General features: G+C 38.1%; 1 protein-coding gene across 1 annotated transcript in view; it reads right to left on the bottom strand.

The window, feature by feature from the left end:
• Positions 1-5,123: 5,123 nt before the first annotated feature.
• The window catches only part of LOC131576329 (sodium channel protein type 5 subunit alpha-like), a 31,927-nt gene continuing 18,605 nt past the window's right edge, over positions 5,124-18,445 (bottom strand). Inside the window, exons 16-27 of the mRNA XM_058832915.1 lie at positions 17,008-17,445; positions 15,975-16,121; positions 14,745-14,865; positions 13,520-13,674; positions 12,707-12,880; positions 12,389-12,496; positions 10,709-10,987; positions 10,056-10,109; positions 9,044-9,185; positions 8,412-8,512; positions 7,725-7,995; positions 5,124-6,322 (exon numbers count right to left, since the gene is read on the bottom strand). Coding sequence (XP_058688898.1) covers positions 5,124-6,322; positions 7,725-7,995; positions 8,412-8,512; positions 9,044-9,185; positions 10,056-10,109; positions 10,709-10,987; positions 12,389-12,496; positions 12,707-12,880; positions 13,520-13,674; positions 14,745-14,865; positions 15,975-16,121; positions 17,008-17,445 — 3,189 coding nt within the window. The remainder of the gene's footprint in view (positions 6,323-7,724; positions 7,996-8,411; positions 8,513-9,043; positions 9,186-10,055; positions 10,110-10,708; positions 10,988-12,388; positions 12,497-12,706; positions 12,881-13,519; positions 13,675-14,744; positions 14,866-15,974; positions 16,122-17,007; positions 17,446-18,445) is intronic.

The raw sequence follows: 18,445 nt of genomic DNA, 5'->3' as shown, positions 1-18,445 counted from the left end.
TATTTCCCCCCCAAAATGTGTCCCACAGCCCTGGAATATACTTAATTCAGATCAGCAAGTCTCTGCTTGAGCTGCTTGTTACCTCCTTTTCGAATGCAAGTATTACATTTAGGTTGGATTTTGTGTATTTTTTTCTCTCCTGCAACCTTTCCTGATTTTACAGGTTCTCACAAAATCCTTGGAGAGAGATCAGCAGGTTCATGTGCCAGTTCTCAACAGGATTTTTGCAAAGGGGTTATTCTGGACCCCAGCTCCATTGTTTTAATTCCCTTCTGTGTCCATCCATGGATTTACTCACATTTCCATTCAAACACTCCTTGTTTGCCAAGGAAAATAGGGCCCCATATTGACCAAAATTTAAGATTTTTTACCTGATTATTATAATATATGTAGATAGATAATGTTTAAAGTTATCCAAACCCTCATCTGTGCTCCATTTTAAACCAAACTCACATCTTCTTTACTTTTTCTTCTTCTTTCTTATATAGCCAATGATTTACTCATTACTGTTCCAGCTTCCTATTCATGGTCTAACTCTCTTTTACACTGGAAATTCTCACTCATTTTGTTTTCTGAACTTTAAACTGCAGTTTTCTTTTAGAACCACCCTCCTCCCCTTCCCTCTAAGCTCTCTGCTTCCTGTTAATACTTCCTGCTAATACTGTAATATTTTTACAGTATTAACAATTATTTATCTGTTCAGGTTTCACTATACTTGAGACATGTGCCCCACTATATTTTAATTTTTTTTGATGTTGAAAATGTCATTTTGATCAAAAACCACTAGGAGGAAGCATTCAACAAGTTTCCCTGTCCAGATGTAGATCACAGTCTTAATTTTATTAAATTCAAATGGTTTTGAGCAGGAACACAGGGGCCAGCTGGATCACAGATCCCCTCAAAAGTGCTGTGGCACACAACCCCCTGAAAACCTGTGCAATCATTTACCTGCCTGTCAAACTGGCTTCTCTATTCCTGCTAAAAACAGTTTAGTGAATCCATCCTCCAAAGAACAGAAGCCACCTCTAATTTAAAAGTTAATTTTCCCCTGACTATTCTGTTTTTCTTTTAAACACTTTTCTCCCTTTCTCATGTTTTCCTACCTGCTTTATTTACTGAGAGTTACAATGCATCATCTCAGCTGTTATTTCCAGGCTGAAAACACTAAACTTGGATGTCTTCTCATATCACACATTATTATTCATCCTAGTACTGTTTCCCAGCACATGATCGAGTTTTAATTCACAGCTGTTGGATTGCAAAGATCTCTGGTGAATGGGAGGAAAAAATGTTGCCTTTCTTTCAAGAACAAATAGAATTTCATGCTGCTCCATCAATTTGCCCAAGAGTTGAGAAACACTGAACTAAATTATTCACGTGGTTCAATTAATGAGAGTCTCAATGGTAAAGTCAGTTTAGCTTATAGAACATGTCCTGAAGAAAATATTACTGAATAAAATAGCTTTTTTTTCATTAGTTTCCTTTTTTTTTTCCTATCCCTGTTAACATTTTTGACTGGTTTGCAATTATTCAAGGATTTTCCATTACTTTGATTTCCTATGAAAAATGTGTGTGCTTTAGGTGGTAAAATGAAGCTCACTATGGAGAGGTGCAGATGTTCTGGAATTCTCATGTCATTCATTCATATATTCATTGTTCCACATCACTGTCAAAGGAACAAACTGATACATTATATTGTTGAGCTCGTGTTTCTCATGGGCTGTCAGAGGGAAAAGCTCTCAGGCCTCAATTATTTTTTTCTCCTTTTGTCTGTATTAATAACCTCTTTAAAAATGCAATCATTTGGGGTAAAATTTTAAGCGATATATAGTTTATAGAAGATGTAAGTGTTGAAAAGACCAGGCTATTAATGCAGCCAGGATTAAATAATGACTAAAATCACACTAAATATTGCTCTGAATGACCAAAAAAAAAGAAAGCAATCCATCTGGAAATAAGGCACTGTGTTACACAGCCACCACAGGAAAGCACAATGTTTGTAAGGACATCAGTAGGATCCAAAATTAAGAGGCTCAGAGGAGAAGCAGAAGGATTTGGAAGATTATTTATTTATAAGAGCACATTTTCTACTGCTGTGCTTATATTCATAATTTTATCTCCCAAATGGTGGGGACCTCCTTGTGCTTGGAAGATTTTATTGTGGCCTTCCATTACATAAAGAGGGTTTATAAGAAAGATGGAGGGAGACTTTTTATCAGGGTTTTAGACTGAGAGTAGGCTCATCTTTGGCATAAGATATTTTTGCTGTAGGGATGGTGATGCCCTGACAAAGGCTGTCCAGAGAAGCTGTGGCTTTCCCTGGATCCCTGGAAGTGTTCAGGACCAGGTTGGATGGGGCTTGGAGCACCCTGGGGTCATGGAAGTTGTCCCTGCCCGTGGCAGGGGGTGGAACTGAGTGGTCTTTAAGGTCCCTTCCAGCCCAACCCATTCTTTGATTCTGTAATTAAAGAACATGGCAACTGTCTTCCCTAAAAGAGTATCACCTTTACTCAGAGTTTCTGCAGAAGGTAAAATCCAAATGTTTTTTGAGGGATTTTTCATTTCTTACACCAACCAACAGTTCCCTTAGGGTACCAAATGAAATTTGGCATCTGGTCTCCTACACTGGTGGAGCTCTGGCTCTGTTCCAGGGTGGCCTTTCCAGAGAGAACTCCAGTAATGCATGTATAAACCTGACCAACAATTAACTTCTCTGATAGTAAAAAAAATTCTTCCTGGCACAGACACTGGCAGAGATGAGTGGCATCACATTTAGGCATGGATGTGTTTAACACAATCTCCTGGGAGGATGTGATACCAGGGCTGTTCTGTGCACCCCCAAATCCATGAGAATGATGCATGTGGCTCATTACTGCTCCTCAATGCATCCTGCACATCTTGGGAAGCTGGCACTGAGCAGGCTGGAGCTGGGGAACACCATCCCACCAGTGCCATGTAGTCAGCTCCTCAGCTGTGGTTGTTCATATGCTGTGAAAGTGGTTAAAAATCATTTTAGCCAAATAAACCCATTTAATTTCATTAATTCTTTTATAGTTGTTAGATATATTTTTTTTTTTTTATTTGAAGGAATTGAGCCCCTGGGTTCTAAAGGCACAGAGGTGTTGACTTTTCTGGTATAACACAGATTCACTGTACACCTACCTTAAAATCTGAGGGAGTATTAGTCAAAACTAATTAAAGGTGCTGCATTTTAGGAATGGCTAGGGAGAAGCTAAGGGAATACCACAGATGAAACTAAAAGGTACTATAAATATTATTTATTTGCATCAGTATTCAGACAATATTAACTGAAAACAGAGTCTCATTATCAGGTGTAATCTACCGTCCATAGTAAAAGAGAATTTCTGTCCAAAAAGCTCACAGTCTGAAGAGGTGGAAAACACAGGAGAGGAAAGCAACACAAGACATGAGAATATAACTGCTACTAGAGAGAAACGGCATTCAGGAGAGAGGAAAACTTGCTGCAGGCTGCAAACAAGTGCACAGCAGGTCCCACTCAATCACTGGGTTCTCCTCTGGCTGAAATCAGTGAGGAGGGAAAATCTCACTCGAGCCTTGCCAGAACCTGCCAAACCCAACAGTGATCACAGAGCTGCAGCCTTGCAACTAAGAGAAATAAAAAGTATCTTAAAGGTGTTAGTGTATGTAAGAAATTAAAATGTCAGGGGTAATTTGTGACTACATCTAGCACGAGACAAAGGGAAAAACACAACAGTCCTTAGACAGCAAGGTGCATCAGCTGGACGTACCTCCAAAGGAAATATACAAAGGACAAAAGATTAAGTAGTGTTTGAACATGTGTTTATCTGAGAAGCCTGAGCTATAAGGACATGAAGAAAAAGGACTTCATAAGGAAAATGTGGTGAGATGAGAAACCATGAGAGCCCATCTGCACACGTGGTTCCATGAGAAGTAGAATTTGTGATTACACCCTCAGACTTTCATTAACCCCAGATCCAAGTACTTCAACCCAGATTTCCTGATTGCCTACATTTCTCATAATATAGTTTCTTCTAACCTGTGTAGGAGAGAGAAGGCTGGTTCTCCCATCAGAAACACAGGCAGGAGGGAGAAAGGCTCCTACCTCCCAAGGGACACATCCAGGGCAGTAGATGATGTTCATCAATACAACCACAGCCACCTCTGGTGGGTCCCTTGTGGAGCTCTCCAGCCTTGGTTTCTGATGTCTAAGGGAGTGCTGAGGTGATATTACCAATTTCCAGCCAGTGTTATTTGTCTTTATCTTTTCTAACACATTATCAAGAATGAACTTGAACACAAAAGTCAACCATTAGGAGAAGTTTGAGGAAAGTTTGCAATAAACAAATTTTTATGGGGTGACTGGTGGTACAGCTGCCTTCACCTCACTGCCAGAGGAAAACAGGTCAAAAAAAAAGAAACAAACCTTACAGGCAAAACATAAAACAAGGTTTTGCTCTGCTCAGTATGACTTCTGTAATATTTGTGTTTATTATTTCATTAAACTTCAGTAACACAACTATGATAACGTACATGCCATGGTTTATTCTGTAAATTGATCACATGGGAAGAAGTCCACTACACTGTGGAATATCTGTGGATCATGCAGGGTCTCTGTTTGTGGCACATCTGTACCCAAACATAAAAAATAAAGGATTTAAAAAAATCATCAGAGATTTGCTAAACAGGTTTATAATGATAGTGTCAGTTAGGAATGGAGTAAATTTTAGCTCCTTTCCATTCCTCAATTTATACTCATATTAACATTCATTTCCTGTTCTCCAGTAGATCCACTGGTGCTTGGACTTTGCTTCCTGTACAGGGGAAGTGTCAGCTGAGGTTGCCTTTCACTGCTGTGAACATGTCACAGCACCCAGGTACTGTGGGACCTGCTTTGCAGTAAGATGCCATTGATCAAACAGACCCAAAACCTTTCTCTGCATAGGTAAAAACTGAAGAAAACTGAACACAGCAGAGCCAAAGGCCACGATTCTCAGCTGCCATAATTAACTGATCACCATCAGCAGACCTGGTTTCATAGGGAGGCTGCCTCCACTGACATGTATTTACAGTATCTTCTGTGAAAATTTAAAAATATTCTTAACAGCTTTGTCACCAATTAACTACTTAATGTCTGGAGATTGTTGATTGCCCGTTATTTCTCCATTTTCAACCACAAGGTTGCCACTACTCTCTCTTGTGACGCTGTCATACGACGGAGGGATGGACACTGAGGACGAAGTTTCAGACCTGTTAGGACTCCTACCATAATATGCACGCAGCATAGATGCAATGAGTCCTTTGTTTTCTGGAGCAGCATCTCCCAGAGTGTCAGAGCTGCAAGTTCTGCGCTGGTACAGGTGGGAAGCCTGTCTGAGGGAGCGCTGGAGCAGGTGACTCCTGTAGGCACGCTGGATCACCGTGGCCGACTCCTCCTCCTGCCTGTGGCTGAGCGTAGTCGATATTGGCTCGTAGGATTGTTTTGACGGATTGGCAGCCATGAATTTCTCCTCCATTTGTAGTTTCAGTGTATCCAGGTCCTCAGAATCTCCCAACACCCTCTTGGTGAAAGCAAACAAGATATCCAAGCAGTGTATCTTGTCCCCACTGACCACAGGCAGGTCCATTGCTGTGAGTTCAACTTTGTTTGGTTTTGGTACACGCAAAGGCTTAGGCAGAGCATCTGCGAAGTCTGAAAGTGCAGAGAAAGTTATAAACTGGGTTGCTTCAGGATCAAACTTCTCCCAGACTTCATAAAAGATATCAAAGTCATCTTCCCCTAAAGGCTCTGTACTCTCCTCAGTGGCAGCATTGAAGTTCTCCAGAATTACAGCTATATACATGTTTACAACAATGAGAAATGATATAATGATGTAACTTACAAAATAAATAATACCTATGGCAGGTTTGCCACATTCACCGATGGTACCATTTATGTTTGGATCACAGAATGGTGGCCCAGTGTTTAAAATAGGACTGAGAAGACCATCCCAGCCAGCTGATGTGGTGATTTGGAAGAGACAGAGCATACTGTTAGCAAAGGTTTGGAAGTTGAACATGTCATCAATGCCATCTTCCATCTTCACATAGGCAAAGTTAGCCATGCCAAAAATGGCATAAATGAACATGACCAGAAACAGCAAGAGGCCAATGTTGAACAGGGCAGGTAGGGACATCATTAAGGCAAAGAGCAGAGTTCGAATTCCTTTGGCTGCCCGGATGAGTCTCAGTATTCGCCCAATCCGGGCCAAACGAATGACTCTGAAGAGTGTGGGTGGTAAGAAATGTTCAAAGGCTTTGCCAATGCTGGAAAGCAGCAAGGCTGAAAAGGAGAGGATAACAACTTGTTAGAATATCATATTTTTTCTTAACTAGTAAAGAGGCTGTAATGATAACATATTCACAGCTCAAAAATATCTGATCTGTTTGCTAAGCCCTACCAGAACAACTTTTAGGAGAAGCTGAATTGAAATAATAGTTGCTGAAATCAGGAATTATGGACTACACTCTTCAGCCATCAGAGGACAGTCCCTGTTGCACTGAAGATGACAAGGAATTTTTTGTGCACAACTTCAAATATCTGTATCAGGTGACGTTTGAAGACTGATGGTTTTCTTTGACTCTGGTTACATGAATATTTCAGCAGATTCAAATTGCCTTCTACATTTGTCTTCAAATACTGACACTACAAAGCTAAACTAAGAAAACAAGATATAATGCAATGTCATGGTTATCATTTAGATAATATAGGCATGATATGTAGAAGCAAACAGAGTGATGAACATAGCAGTTGTGCATGTCACTCTACAATGGCTTTTGGTTCATCCAGGGACAGAGCTACACATGGATGTTATTTATCCTTTGTTTGAATGAAATAAATGTCATCTAGTAGCACTAGAAGAGGCTTGACTTTTCTAAGTGTAGCTGTTTTGGATACACTTTTTCTGTATTTACAACCCAGAAATTTAATTTCTCAAGAAAGAGCCATAGTCTTACTGGAATCTTACTGACCCAAAACATGAGTCATAGTAAAATGAAATATCCTTCTTCCACTAAATGCCTGTTGCTAGGGCAGTACTAGCCCTGGGAATAGTTAAATTGGCAGGAAGCTCAAATTTGCAACAGAGCTCTTTACCCCATTCCTCCACTGCAATCCCTTAAAAACAAACAAACAAACAAAAAAACATTTTTGGTGATCTTTTCTATGGTGTTACAAAGTGGGGACCCTTATTTTCAGTCAGCAATGCCTGAGTTTACAGAAACTGGATTCTACAGGCTATAATCTAATTCCAGTCTTCCTATTCTGTACCTATTCCTATTTTTCTATATATTTCAGTCATCTGTCAAAAACTCCTATGACAAGCCCAATAATTGATTGGATTGAATATTTTAGTTGACGCTAAATCTGTGACAATGGGAATTATCATGTAATGTGATATTGCTATGATGGGTTATTCATTCTGTATTTCAGATGAGACCAAAAAACCCTAAAGAACCATTGAAAATATATACACACTTTTACTAAAAAAATTGTTTTAAATCTCATTTAATATTATTTAGTATAATCTTGAGGCTGGTTGTTTATTTTTTCCTTAAGACTTTACAGTAATACAACTTACATTTCAATGACTATTTGCAGTTAAAAAAATTTTAACTACTTTTTTTCCTCGCTAAAAAGAATAATAATTGATATAGTAAAGAATTTTCAAGAGAATTTTACTTACCAACCAGTGACATAATAACAACAACTAAATCAAATATGTTCCAGGCATTTGAGAAATAGTACTGCCTCAGAGCCAGCAATTTCAGCACACATTCTGCAGTAAAGATGGTAACGAAGAGTATATTGATTTTGCTGAGGATGTTTGTCTTGGTTTCACTTTGCTCATAGGTTTCCACCATCATCGTGATCATGTTGAGGCAGATGAGACCCATGATGACAACATCAAACATTTGGGATGTTAAAATGTCGAAAAGAAAACCTTGGTATCTGTTCTAGAGGGGGGAAAAATAATACTTTTGACACCAGTTATGAAAATAAGGAGTGCCCATCCATACATGTTTCCAACATTTCCAATTTTTATGTCTCAAAGTCACTCAGCAACAATGAAATCTGAGAAACTGGAGAAAGGCAGAGTACAAAAATGGCATTAAAAATCCCTTCCCATCCTGAAGTTTTATCAGTTCCAAGGTGAATACAAAAGCCAGTAATATTTATGAAGAGAACTTAATAAATTTTTAACCTGTAAAATAATTCAGTCAACTTTTTGGTGTGGAACTGACTTTAGAGCACCGTGTATCAATGTAAAGATAACAGGAATAATACATATGCAATATATAAATACATGCACTTTTCAGTGAATTAAATTGCATTTTTGCAGTGCATTCTCTCAGTGAAGAATTCAGTTTACCAAGGGTCTTGGAATGGGTTTTTGAGGTTTCTTGGATCCCAGCTTTTTCATTGCATTGTAGTATTTTTTCTGTTCTTCTGTCATAAAGATATCTTCCCCACCTAAGTATACAAAGAAGTGTCACTGTTATTTGGTGAGAAGAAAAAGCATTGTACTTAAAAAATGTCTAAAATTTCTGGAAATGGGCATTCCTTCCTTTTTTACACCTTGCTGTTAGTGGGTCTTTTCATATCATGTGTCCAAAAAGTCAGTGGCACAAACCAGCCATTCACAAGAGTAGAAGTCTTGGTGTGAAACTCAGCTCACTCAAAAGGCATGCAGACAAAAAACATGGACAGGATCAAATCTTTCCCTGGCTTCCCACGTGCTGGGCTTGCTGAATCTCCAAATCACTCCTCAGAGCATCTCTAGCAGACCACTTTTTAAGTGTAACTGTTATGTTGAGTACCCCAACAGGAGTGAAATTTTAATTGGCTGTGAAATGTTTGGGGAAGATCTAGGTGTTCAGGTTACAGGGGAAAAGAAAGGAGAAAATTATTTATTGCAATTTAATTATTAATATTCTGTAAATGCCAATAGAAATTTTAGATTCCATGTGTAGGACCTTGTTCCCTAAAGCACAACCAATACACTTATCTTTTTCTTTTGCTGGTTGAAGTTGTCAATGATTACGCCAACAAAGAGATTCAGGGTGAAAAAAGATCCAAAGATGATGAAGTTCACAAAGTAGAGATACATATACAGACTGTTCTCCATCTTTGGCTGATCATCTTTCTGCAAGAATCAGAAGCAACTTGAGAAATAACACACAGCAACGTGGGCCCAATTGAGAATAATCTTCATATTGAAACTCCTCTCAAGAATTGATTCCAGGAGGAGCTGAGATTTACAGCCTTACTACTAATTGTGACCAAAGTGGTATAGTTTAAAACTACCAAGAGTGCATAAAACAAAATTTTGTTTGAATATTCTTGACATGATTTTCACAGGCACTGCAGAAACACCAGTTCAGTTCCTTCCAATAGGAGCTGTGAACTTTTCAGTACATGAAAAATCAACTATGCAGAAGTCAAATTCCAAGCCCTTGTCATTAAGATTCTTGGCCTAGATATGTTCTTTTAAAACTTCTGTGATGGCTATTATGAATAAAAACAATATTGGAAGAAAAATAACTTTTCAAATTGAAGAAAAAAGAAGAAAAAAATTAAAACACACACACAAAACCACATAAATATATGAAAATACTACTATTAGTATTTTCATATTTTATATATTATTTATATTTTCATATGTAATATTAGCAATATTATAATATTAAAATACTTTAAAAATTCTTTTGCTCCTTTGAACTCCTGATGAAATTAAGACATCCTCTACATCTCAATTTATTTCCTTACTAATTCATACCACTTTGTTCTTTTTAAGCAGGTGGATCAAGAGCTGAAACCCTTTCCCCATTGCAACAGAGGAGCTTTAGGATACTATGAGTCATTTGCAGATTAAATGTTTACATCATCTGACAGAAAATAATTACTGGTAGTGTTTAGCACAGACAAACAGCAGATGTAGGCAAAACAAATACTGCATTTGCAGAAAGCAGTAGCATTCACAAAAAATATGGTTTTGTGAGTGACAATGACTGACCTCTCGTGAATCTACTGCTGCATACATTATGTCCATCCAACCCTTAAATGTTGCCTGGAATGAGAGATTATGGAAAATGTGTTGAACCTTGACCTTAAAAATCTTCCCATAATTTGCAATATCTGAATAATGCTGACTGGAGAAGAGCCTTTGCTGTGTTCACATGCACAAAACACCGAGCTCTGACTGCTGCTGCTGTGTGTGGCATTCTCAGCCTCATTAGGATATGAAAGCTCTCAAGGGGGAGACAGAACACTTTAACCTAGGATTCTGACAGAGCAAACCTTCATCAGCGTGGCAATAAAGGCCATGCAACCCTCATGGCTGAACAAATGCACATTTTGACAGAAAAGGTCGCTATTTGCCCCAGAATTCCTTCTGAGATAGACTCTGGGTCTCAGGATCCTGAAACTGGTGGGAGCTGCAACAGCACTTGCCTACCAAATGTTCCTTTATCACCTGAAAAATCACTGCAGGGTCTCATCTAATCTGCTTTTCCCATTTCTGTGCATGAACAGCCAGCAGCAAGGATATTTCCTTGCAAGATGCAGGATATTTCACTGCCTGCATCACCCTCAGAGATGAGTTAGGAACTGGTGAAAAGTCCAGCCCATCTGACAGGGTGCTGGCTACTGAGGGCAAGCAGCACTTACCACCTGAAGAAGAGCCAGGTAGCCAGAGCCAACATTATCAAAATTGACTTTAACGTTGATCCAGAATATTTTTCCAGTGTTGTTATACATCCCACAGTCCGTTTTGTTATCGATCTCACTGCTTAATTTGGAATTCTCATCTGTCATATTGACACATTTCCCAAACTTCCCAGCAAAGAGGTTCACTCCCATGATGCTGAAGATGAGCCAGAAGATGAGGCAGACGAGGAGAACATTCATGATGGAAGGGATGGCTCCCAGGAGGGCATTGACCACAACCTTGGATGAAAAGGGAGACAAAAATACGTTTCAGAAAAAGGATGAGCTCAGGTATCTGTAAGCAGTCACTTAATCATCTCTACAAACAAAAACCTGATGTTTTCCTTGTAAATACTAGTCACAACTGAACCATATCTTTACTATTTATTAGGCATTCAAAGAAATAGTTGATACTTCTTGGTCTTCTGTGAGACCCTACTACTACTAAAATGTAAGCCCACTCACTTTTTTTTTTTACTTTCCCTTGTTTTTTGGAATAAGACATAACCTGTTTGTTTCTTTGTTTTAGACTTTTTTAACACAAGACTTCTGAAGTATTCATCCATGAGCACTAGTGCAGAGGACTATTTTTAAGACTGTCAAAAGCAGCTCTTACAAGGACACCAGAAATAATTCTCCACTAGTAATTTTCTTTATTTATTTTTAGGGGATTATGATTGTGTTTGGGTACAGCCATAAGCCAGGTATGTTTTCTGTGCTAGGTGCTGCACAACTAGAGAAAAAGTGTCCATGCAGATTTTAAATGTATGCCAAGACATAACAGATTGCTTCAAAAAACTGTGTAAGGGAATGGTGGGAACATTTCTTTGGGTTTCACAGTGAAGGCAGTGAACTCATCTGTCAGGCAGCAAAGAAAAACTTGATGGACCAGCAGAAAAATTCAAAGGCTTTGTGGAAGTTTTTTGGAGACTGCCACACACATTCTTCAAAGCAAGACAGAAAGTATGATGTCCCCTGTTTCAATATCAAAATTTACTCCAGACATGGAAATTTTGATACATTCTGCTAATTAATTTAATGGTATTTCTCTCTGTCTTCACAGTGTCAAGCTTACACCCACAGAATTTTCAGTCTCACTTCCAGAGTAAAAAATTATAAATAAATGTGCTCTTTTGATGGGAAAACAAAATTTAGTGTTCTAGAGACAAACACTTTTGTTTTCTAAAAGAACTCTCTTTGAAACAATAATTTGAGTAAAATACTTTTTAATAGGCTACAGATTTTTGCAAATCCATCCATTACAAACTTTTAAAATTGATGTGACTCCTCTGAGTTAGCTTGTTGTCAGATTTCAAAAATTATAACTGTGCTCACAGTTCTTATTCTCCACGTAATTCTTGCCTCAGTAAGACAGGAACATGAGAATGAGAAACAAGGGAACAAAGTTCCACCTAGGCCAGTTTTAGTTTCAGCAGCACTTGGATCAATCACTCCAGGAAAGTCTGTAAGGAATGCCCACGTACAGAAGAGTGCAACCATTGGTCTCTTTAAAAATTCATTTTATAGTTCCTAAATTGATCTCTAGGTGAACATGTGAACTTCATAAACACACAGTGATGAGTCACAAACCTGCTATGAGCTCATCAGTTCTGACAAGCTTTAGTTTGCAATCAGTCTTACCCTCATCCCCTCAAACCGTGACAGCGCTCTCAAGGGTCTCAGAGCTCGCAGAGTCCTGAGAGATTTCATGGGGCCAAAGGTACTGCCAAAGAGGTTTACCAAAGAGACCTGAGTGGGAAGGAAAAGGAAAAGTATTAGCAGTGTCCTGTCATCTGCTTCCTTTATTTCTGTTAATAAAAGCCAAAACCCAACCAACAAACAAAACCTTGCTTTCAGTGCCTGGAGTACAATAAAGGGCACTGTCAGACATTTACATCCAGAAAATAATCAGGGATTCTGCTGCTAATGCTGTGTAGGGACAGCAAAGGCTGAACTCACGCCTACAATGAGGAAATCCAGCCAGCACCAGGCATTGGTGAAATATTTCTTGAAGCCATAAGCCACCCACTTCAGGAGCATCTCCAGGACAAAGATGAAAGTGAACATTTTGTCAAGAAATAACAATATTGCTTGAATTCTTTCTCTCTTATGTATATGGATGTCTTCAAATGCCTGAAATCATAACAGATATAGATAGATGGTAAAAATCAGAAATTAACCTAGTACAATTAAAGTCAAGCAACACTGAAACCCCTTCATTATTCAATTTGTTTTAATACAGATCTGAACACCATTTGTTACTCAAATCTATGCCAGCTGATAAAATTCTCCCTGTGCCTTCTCTTTCTCTATATAATACAGACCTGTGGAGGCATCCTTCCTGCACAATGAAATCCCAGGAGGACAGTACATATTTTTAGAAATTTATATCATAAAGTTTATCTATTGAAGAGAACTAAGTATTTTTTTTCCAAGTATTAAGAGTCATTTGCTTGCTTTAATGGTATAAAATCCCCTTAATGTTTCACAATTGTGACATAACTTCCTGAGAAAAATCCAGTATACATCCAGAAGAGAAACCTTCTGAGATTCATATATTCTTAGCTTAGCTCATGCTCTCTAATAATTTTTAATAATATCAATAACAGATTTTCAGTAATTAAAATGGTGAATAAACGACTGCTATTTGAAGACTCTTCCCTCATTATGGGTTCAAAGATATTCACTTTGTTTGTTGCTAAAAACAACTTCTCTGGGTGCAAAGTAAAGCCAAAAATCCTCCATGAATACATGAAACTGTGCTACACCAACCAGGGCTCCACTGCTCAGAAGAATCATGAACACGATAAAGGATTCAAACCAGGAGTGTTCAACAATCTGGTAGCAGGTTTTTCTCAGGTTCCACCAGGTTTCTCCTCCAAACTTTTCAGCACTGCCCAGGCAACAATGAATGTACCGAGCACAACCTGAGAGACAGCAAGGAGAGCATGGAAGGAAAGCACATGAATGTGAAGGCATGGCCTGGAAACTTCTGGGGATGGGACAAAGTCAATGGTCACAGTTACTGCACCATTGTTGTTGGTTTTCCCTGCTTTACCAAAAGGAAAAACATGGGATACATCTGGTTTAATTTGCCTTGTAGCTCCTATTCATAAACACAGTAGGCAGAGCCCCTTGGACAACTTTCCATTATTTCAAGATATTTCTGAGACACTGGACAGGCTCTCACTGGTTTGGTGCTGGGCACACAAACTTCAGGGCCATGGGAAGAGTCTTGGTGTTACAAAAGGCCTTCTCAGTTTCTGCACACTCTTTGGAAAGCAGAGATGAGATTCTGTAACCCCAGTGTAAAAAGCCACCAAATTTGTCAGGATTGATATTATGAAGCCAGTGTTGTTACATATTAGGGTAGGAAGAAATCATAAAAGTATTGAACACATCCTAGAACAATTTTCAAAGCTAGATATTGTCTGATGACTTTAAAAGTCCTCAGATTACTGGATGATATTTAAGGCCCTTTCCAACCCAAGTCATTCTATAATTCTCTAATCATCACCCTATAGAAATTCAATTAATCTTAGCAGCTTTTATTGCTCCTTTCACTCCCTTGAGATTGTTCATGAAATGTTATTCAAGGAATATTTTACTGCTGCAAAGTATTAATAAATCTGATGTGCAAGGTGACCATTGCCACTTGAGACCTGATTCCACACACTTCTCTTATGTTAAAGCCCCAGAGTGACTTGGTTGCTGTCAAACCGAATGAAATTCATCTCACCCCAAATCCTATTTTATTTAATGGAGTCTATGCCAATCCCTTGGCCCACTTGGAAGCAACTGGCTTTTAGGGGAAAGGGCTTGGTTTTTCATATGTCCCAGTATCTGTGTTGACTAGATAGGGACAACTATTTAGCTTTTTTTCAGATAAGTAAAATTAACTGAAAATAATCTGACCCTACTGGCTCGGCATCACCAGAGAAACAAGTTGAGTTTTCAGTCTTCTCACTTCCCAGCAGTGAAACCATGAGAGTCTTACCTTCTGGAAAACATTGTTCTGGAGTCTTGAAGTCTTCAGAAAATTCTGGAATCTGTTTTAAAACATCTTCTGGGATTGCCAGATCCACTGTGCTGGCTTCAGAAGAGCTGACACTGTCCAACTACCAAGCAAATAATATCAGTTATTGATTCTTTCTAATTCGGATCCAAACGAATAAATAATCCATGAACAAATAAAACTCAAAATTAAAGCTTTTTATGTACTAATATTACTAATATTATTGGGTAATGGAGTTTTTTATTTTAAAAGATCTAAGCTTAGAAGTGGATCCAATATGTGCATTGAAATAGAGGCCAAAGCTCTGTAATTCCAATATCTATCTACGTGAACCAGATGTAACTGCCTAATCAGCTGGGAAATTGAAAAGCTTTTAAATTGCATATTAATGAATATGGTTCTCAAAACAGGAGAAATTACTTGGGTTAAAACCATGAAATCATGGAAAGATACATTCACACAGGAGACCCAAATAAATATATCTGTTATCATGCCAGGAACTGAGCACCCATGACGGTATTTAGGAAGTAGAAATTTGAATCCTACCCTGTATTCTTCAGTTACAAAGCTTTTTTTTCCATCCCATTAAAACAAAGACAGTTTGTTATGAGTCAGCAGTTTGTTAGCAATTACTCTATGCTTTTGTTCTTTCATGTTTCCATAATGCTGTTTTTTTTACTTCTTTGAATGTGTTCTACATTCAAAATTATTTTAAAAGTACTGTAAACTGGTAACAACGATCTTTAATGACATAGAGAGAAACTCATTTCAAGCATTATGTTTCTTGAATCCAAGATACTTAGGACACAGGCAGACTTGATGGAATTTCCCACATGGAAAGTTATCTCTCTTTAATTCTTTTTTTTAATCCTCTTTTTTTGTGGAGTCAGAATTCAATAAATGGAAGGTATCAGAGAGTCTTTTAAAAATTTTTCAAAATTACTACCAAAATTATATTATAGTTTTCCCATTTCTACATGCTCTCTTTCCTATACTTATATTTTTCTTTAAAATAAATACCTAGAAGCCCTTTGATTTGGCTCACAGAATTCCAGCTCCAGTATTGGCTCTTGTCCTGCCAGACCAGGTACTGCAAATTCAGAGCTTCTTCTGGCACTAAACTTCTCTCTGGTAAATTCCTGAACAGGAATATACCTGCGTTTGATCAGCATTGGAAAATCAACATCACTGAAAAAAAAATTAAGTTTTTACCTCTTTATCTTCTGGTGATGAGAGTTCACCCTTCCTGTCCTTTTCTAGATAAAGCACACTGAATTCTTCAGAAGCAAATCCTGATCCTTTACTCCAGCTGCCTGAATTTTTTGCTCTGTCTCCCCTTTGCCTCAGTTGATTTTCATCCTGAAATTAATCTGTGGATTAGAGGGACTTTCTTTTGCTTTTTTGGGAATGTACAAGTCAGAGGGGAAAAAACAATAGCTGTAAATTTCATTTTAAGTAGGAATCTCCAGACAAGAGTTATAAGAAAGGATCATTTTGAGTCTCTGATTTTGCCTAAGGATAGAACTTTTCCCTAACAGACATGCAGCAAATGAAGGCATTTTGGTGACCTATTCAAAATTTAAATGAGAATTCTTACACAGGAATTAAGAGGGAAATTTAATGTGGAAAATTGTGATACCAGAATGACAACTGTGATTGAAACACAACTGAAAAATTCATAGAGCACAAAGAAATAGGGTAAATATATGATGTAGTATAAAAAATATGTCCTTAGTAGAGCCACTCCATATTTAATCCCATCCACTTCTAATAATTACTACATACTACACACAGCAAGGAAAAATATAAAGTAAGGATCAGAGCTATAAATACATATTCTGAATCTATGATCATGTTCTGCATGAAGAACATGTATTTTTGCTCTTTTGTGCAAATAATACCAAAACAGTTGACATTATTCCTAAATATTTACATTTTAAAATTACATGTTTGCCAAGGACTGCCACAATTACCTGTGTGCACCACGTCAGCTAGAATTCCTGTGTAAATTTTCTTTTTAAACTATGAATACATCTTGATTTTAAAGGTTCAAGATTCAAGATTAAAAATCAAGTGATGATTTACCCTTGCTGAAAATATTTTTACTTTTGGTTCTAGCTCAGGACTTTGGAACTCTCTGGAAATGGAACACCCCACCCTGCTCTGCTAGAGACCATCTTCTCCTGCACATCCCTGCCTCTTCATCTCTCTCCACAATTCCAACACAAATAAAGAAATCCATTACCTGTTTGCTGCATTCTGTGTCAGTAAATGTGCTCAGTTTATCATCATCTTCGAAACCCTCACTCGTATTCTCTGCCTCAGCAATAGGGACACAAACAAATATGTTGGGATTTCTAACAAAATCTTCAAGACCTGGGCACTTATCCCCGTTTTTCTCAATCCATTCATTATTGTAATTCTCTTTACAACTCTTTGTCTCTTCACTCTTGAACCCAAGTGAGTTTTGTGCAGTCAATTTGATTTTCTTCCTGTGCACTGTCTTTATCTGCCTGAGCTTCCTACAACAGGCATCCCACGTCGCGCTCTTGACAAAGTGGAATCCCTTGCGGATCCGAGCGAAGGCAATCCGAAGATTGTTCATCTCTCCATCATCCTCTGTTGTCTGGAGACTGTCAGCACTAAAAGAACTCAGCAGCAGTGCAATGAAAAGGTTGAGAACCTGAAAGCAATTGAAATAATAATAATAATAAAAAAAATTAAAGTCCAGAGACCAGCCTTCAGAAATCTGAATTCTATCGTTTGAAGAACACAGATGTTACCAAAGTTCAGTCTGTCCTGAGCAAACCAAAACAAGGTGATAAGGAAATGACTATGACTGATCACATTGTGGTTGATGAAATCAACTTCTCTGTCAGAAATTTCAATATTCCCTTTCCTCTCTCCTCAAAAAATATAAGTTAAACTACGAGAGAAAGCAGGTCTGTGGGCCAAACACATTATTTGGCAAAAAGCAACTTTCCAAAGGTTAAAGTGGTAACATAGACTCACATCCTGTCAGTTTAAAAATTGTCTCTTCATTCTTCAAATTATAATTAAATCGGGCCTCTGTGGAGTTATTTCTGTGAGATCAGATTCAGGCCCAGAAAATTCCTCAAATCTGCCACATTATCACAAAAATCAAAACCAAGAGAAACTCAAATTTCTCATTTTTAAGGACCTTCAAATAAAGGAATTTTTAAACCTCCATTTGGTTTTTGTTTCTTTGCTTTTAAGGGAACGTGAGAATTTAATTTTTCACTAGTATTTTGGTTTCTAATGCATTCTGTGTATCTTAACTTTAATCATGTCAGAACTGGGCAGGTTACACCCCTGAGCCATCCAAGAACCACAGGCTGTGGAGAATAGCAGCTCTCCAGAGATCAATTCATCTCATCTGTCTTAGTTACTGACTTTTGGCTGGAAAAAATCTCCATCCCAGATACCTCTCTCTGCTTCCTTGGACCATAAGAAAGCCTGGACAAAAAGTGGGGGGCTAAACATTTCATTGTTTTGCAGTTAATATTATGTGATATAAATCTCACTCACAGCATTTCATCACTGGCATCAACCCTTGCAGTGTGGAACAGGCAGGACATTAAATACATATTTATTATCCTTTACATATGTGGATTCATCCACAGAGCAGAGATTCCCCATAAAAGTCTGCCCAGAGTTAAATA

The sequence above is a fragment of the Poecile atricapillus genome, chromosome 2 (genome assembly GCF_030490865.1).
Source record: "Poecile atricapillus isolate bPoeAtr1 chromosome 2, bPoeAtr1.hap1, whole genome shotgun sequence".
Taxonomy (NCBI): Eukaryota; Metazoa; Chordata; class Aves; order Passeriformes; family Paridae; genus Poecile; species Poecile atricapillus.
Note: the sequence above shows the minus strand (reverse complement) of the source record. Positions and strands in the feature narration are given on the sequence as shown.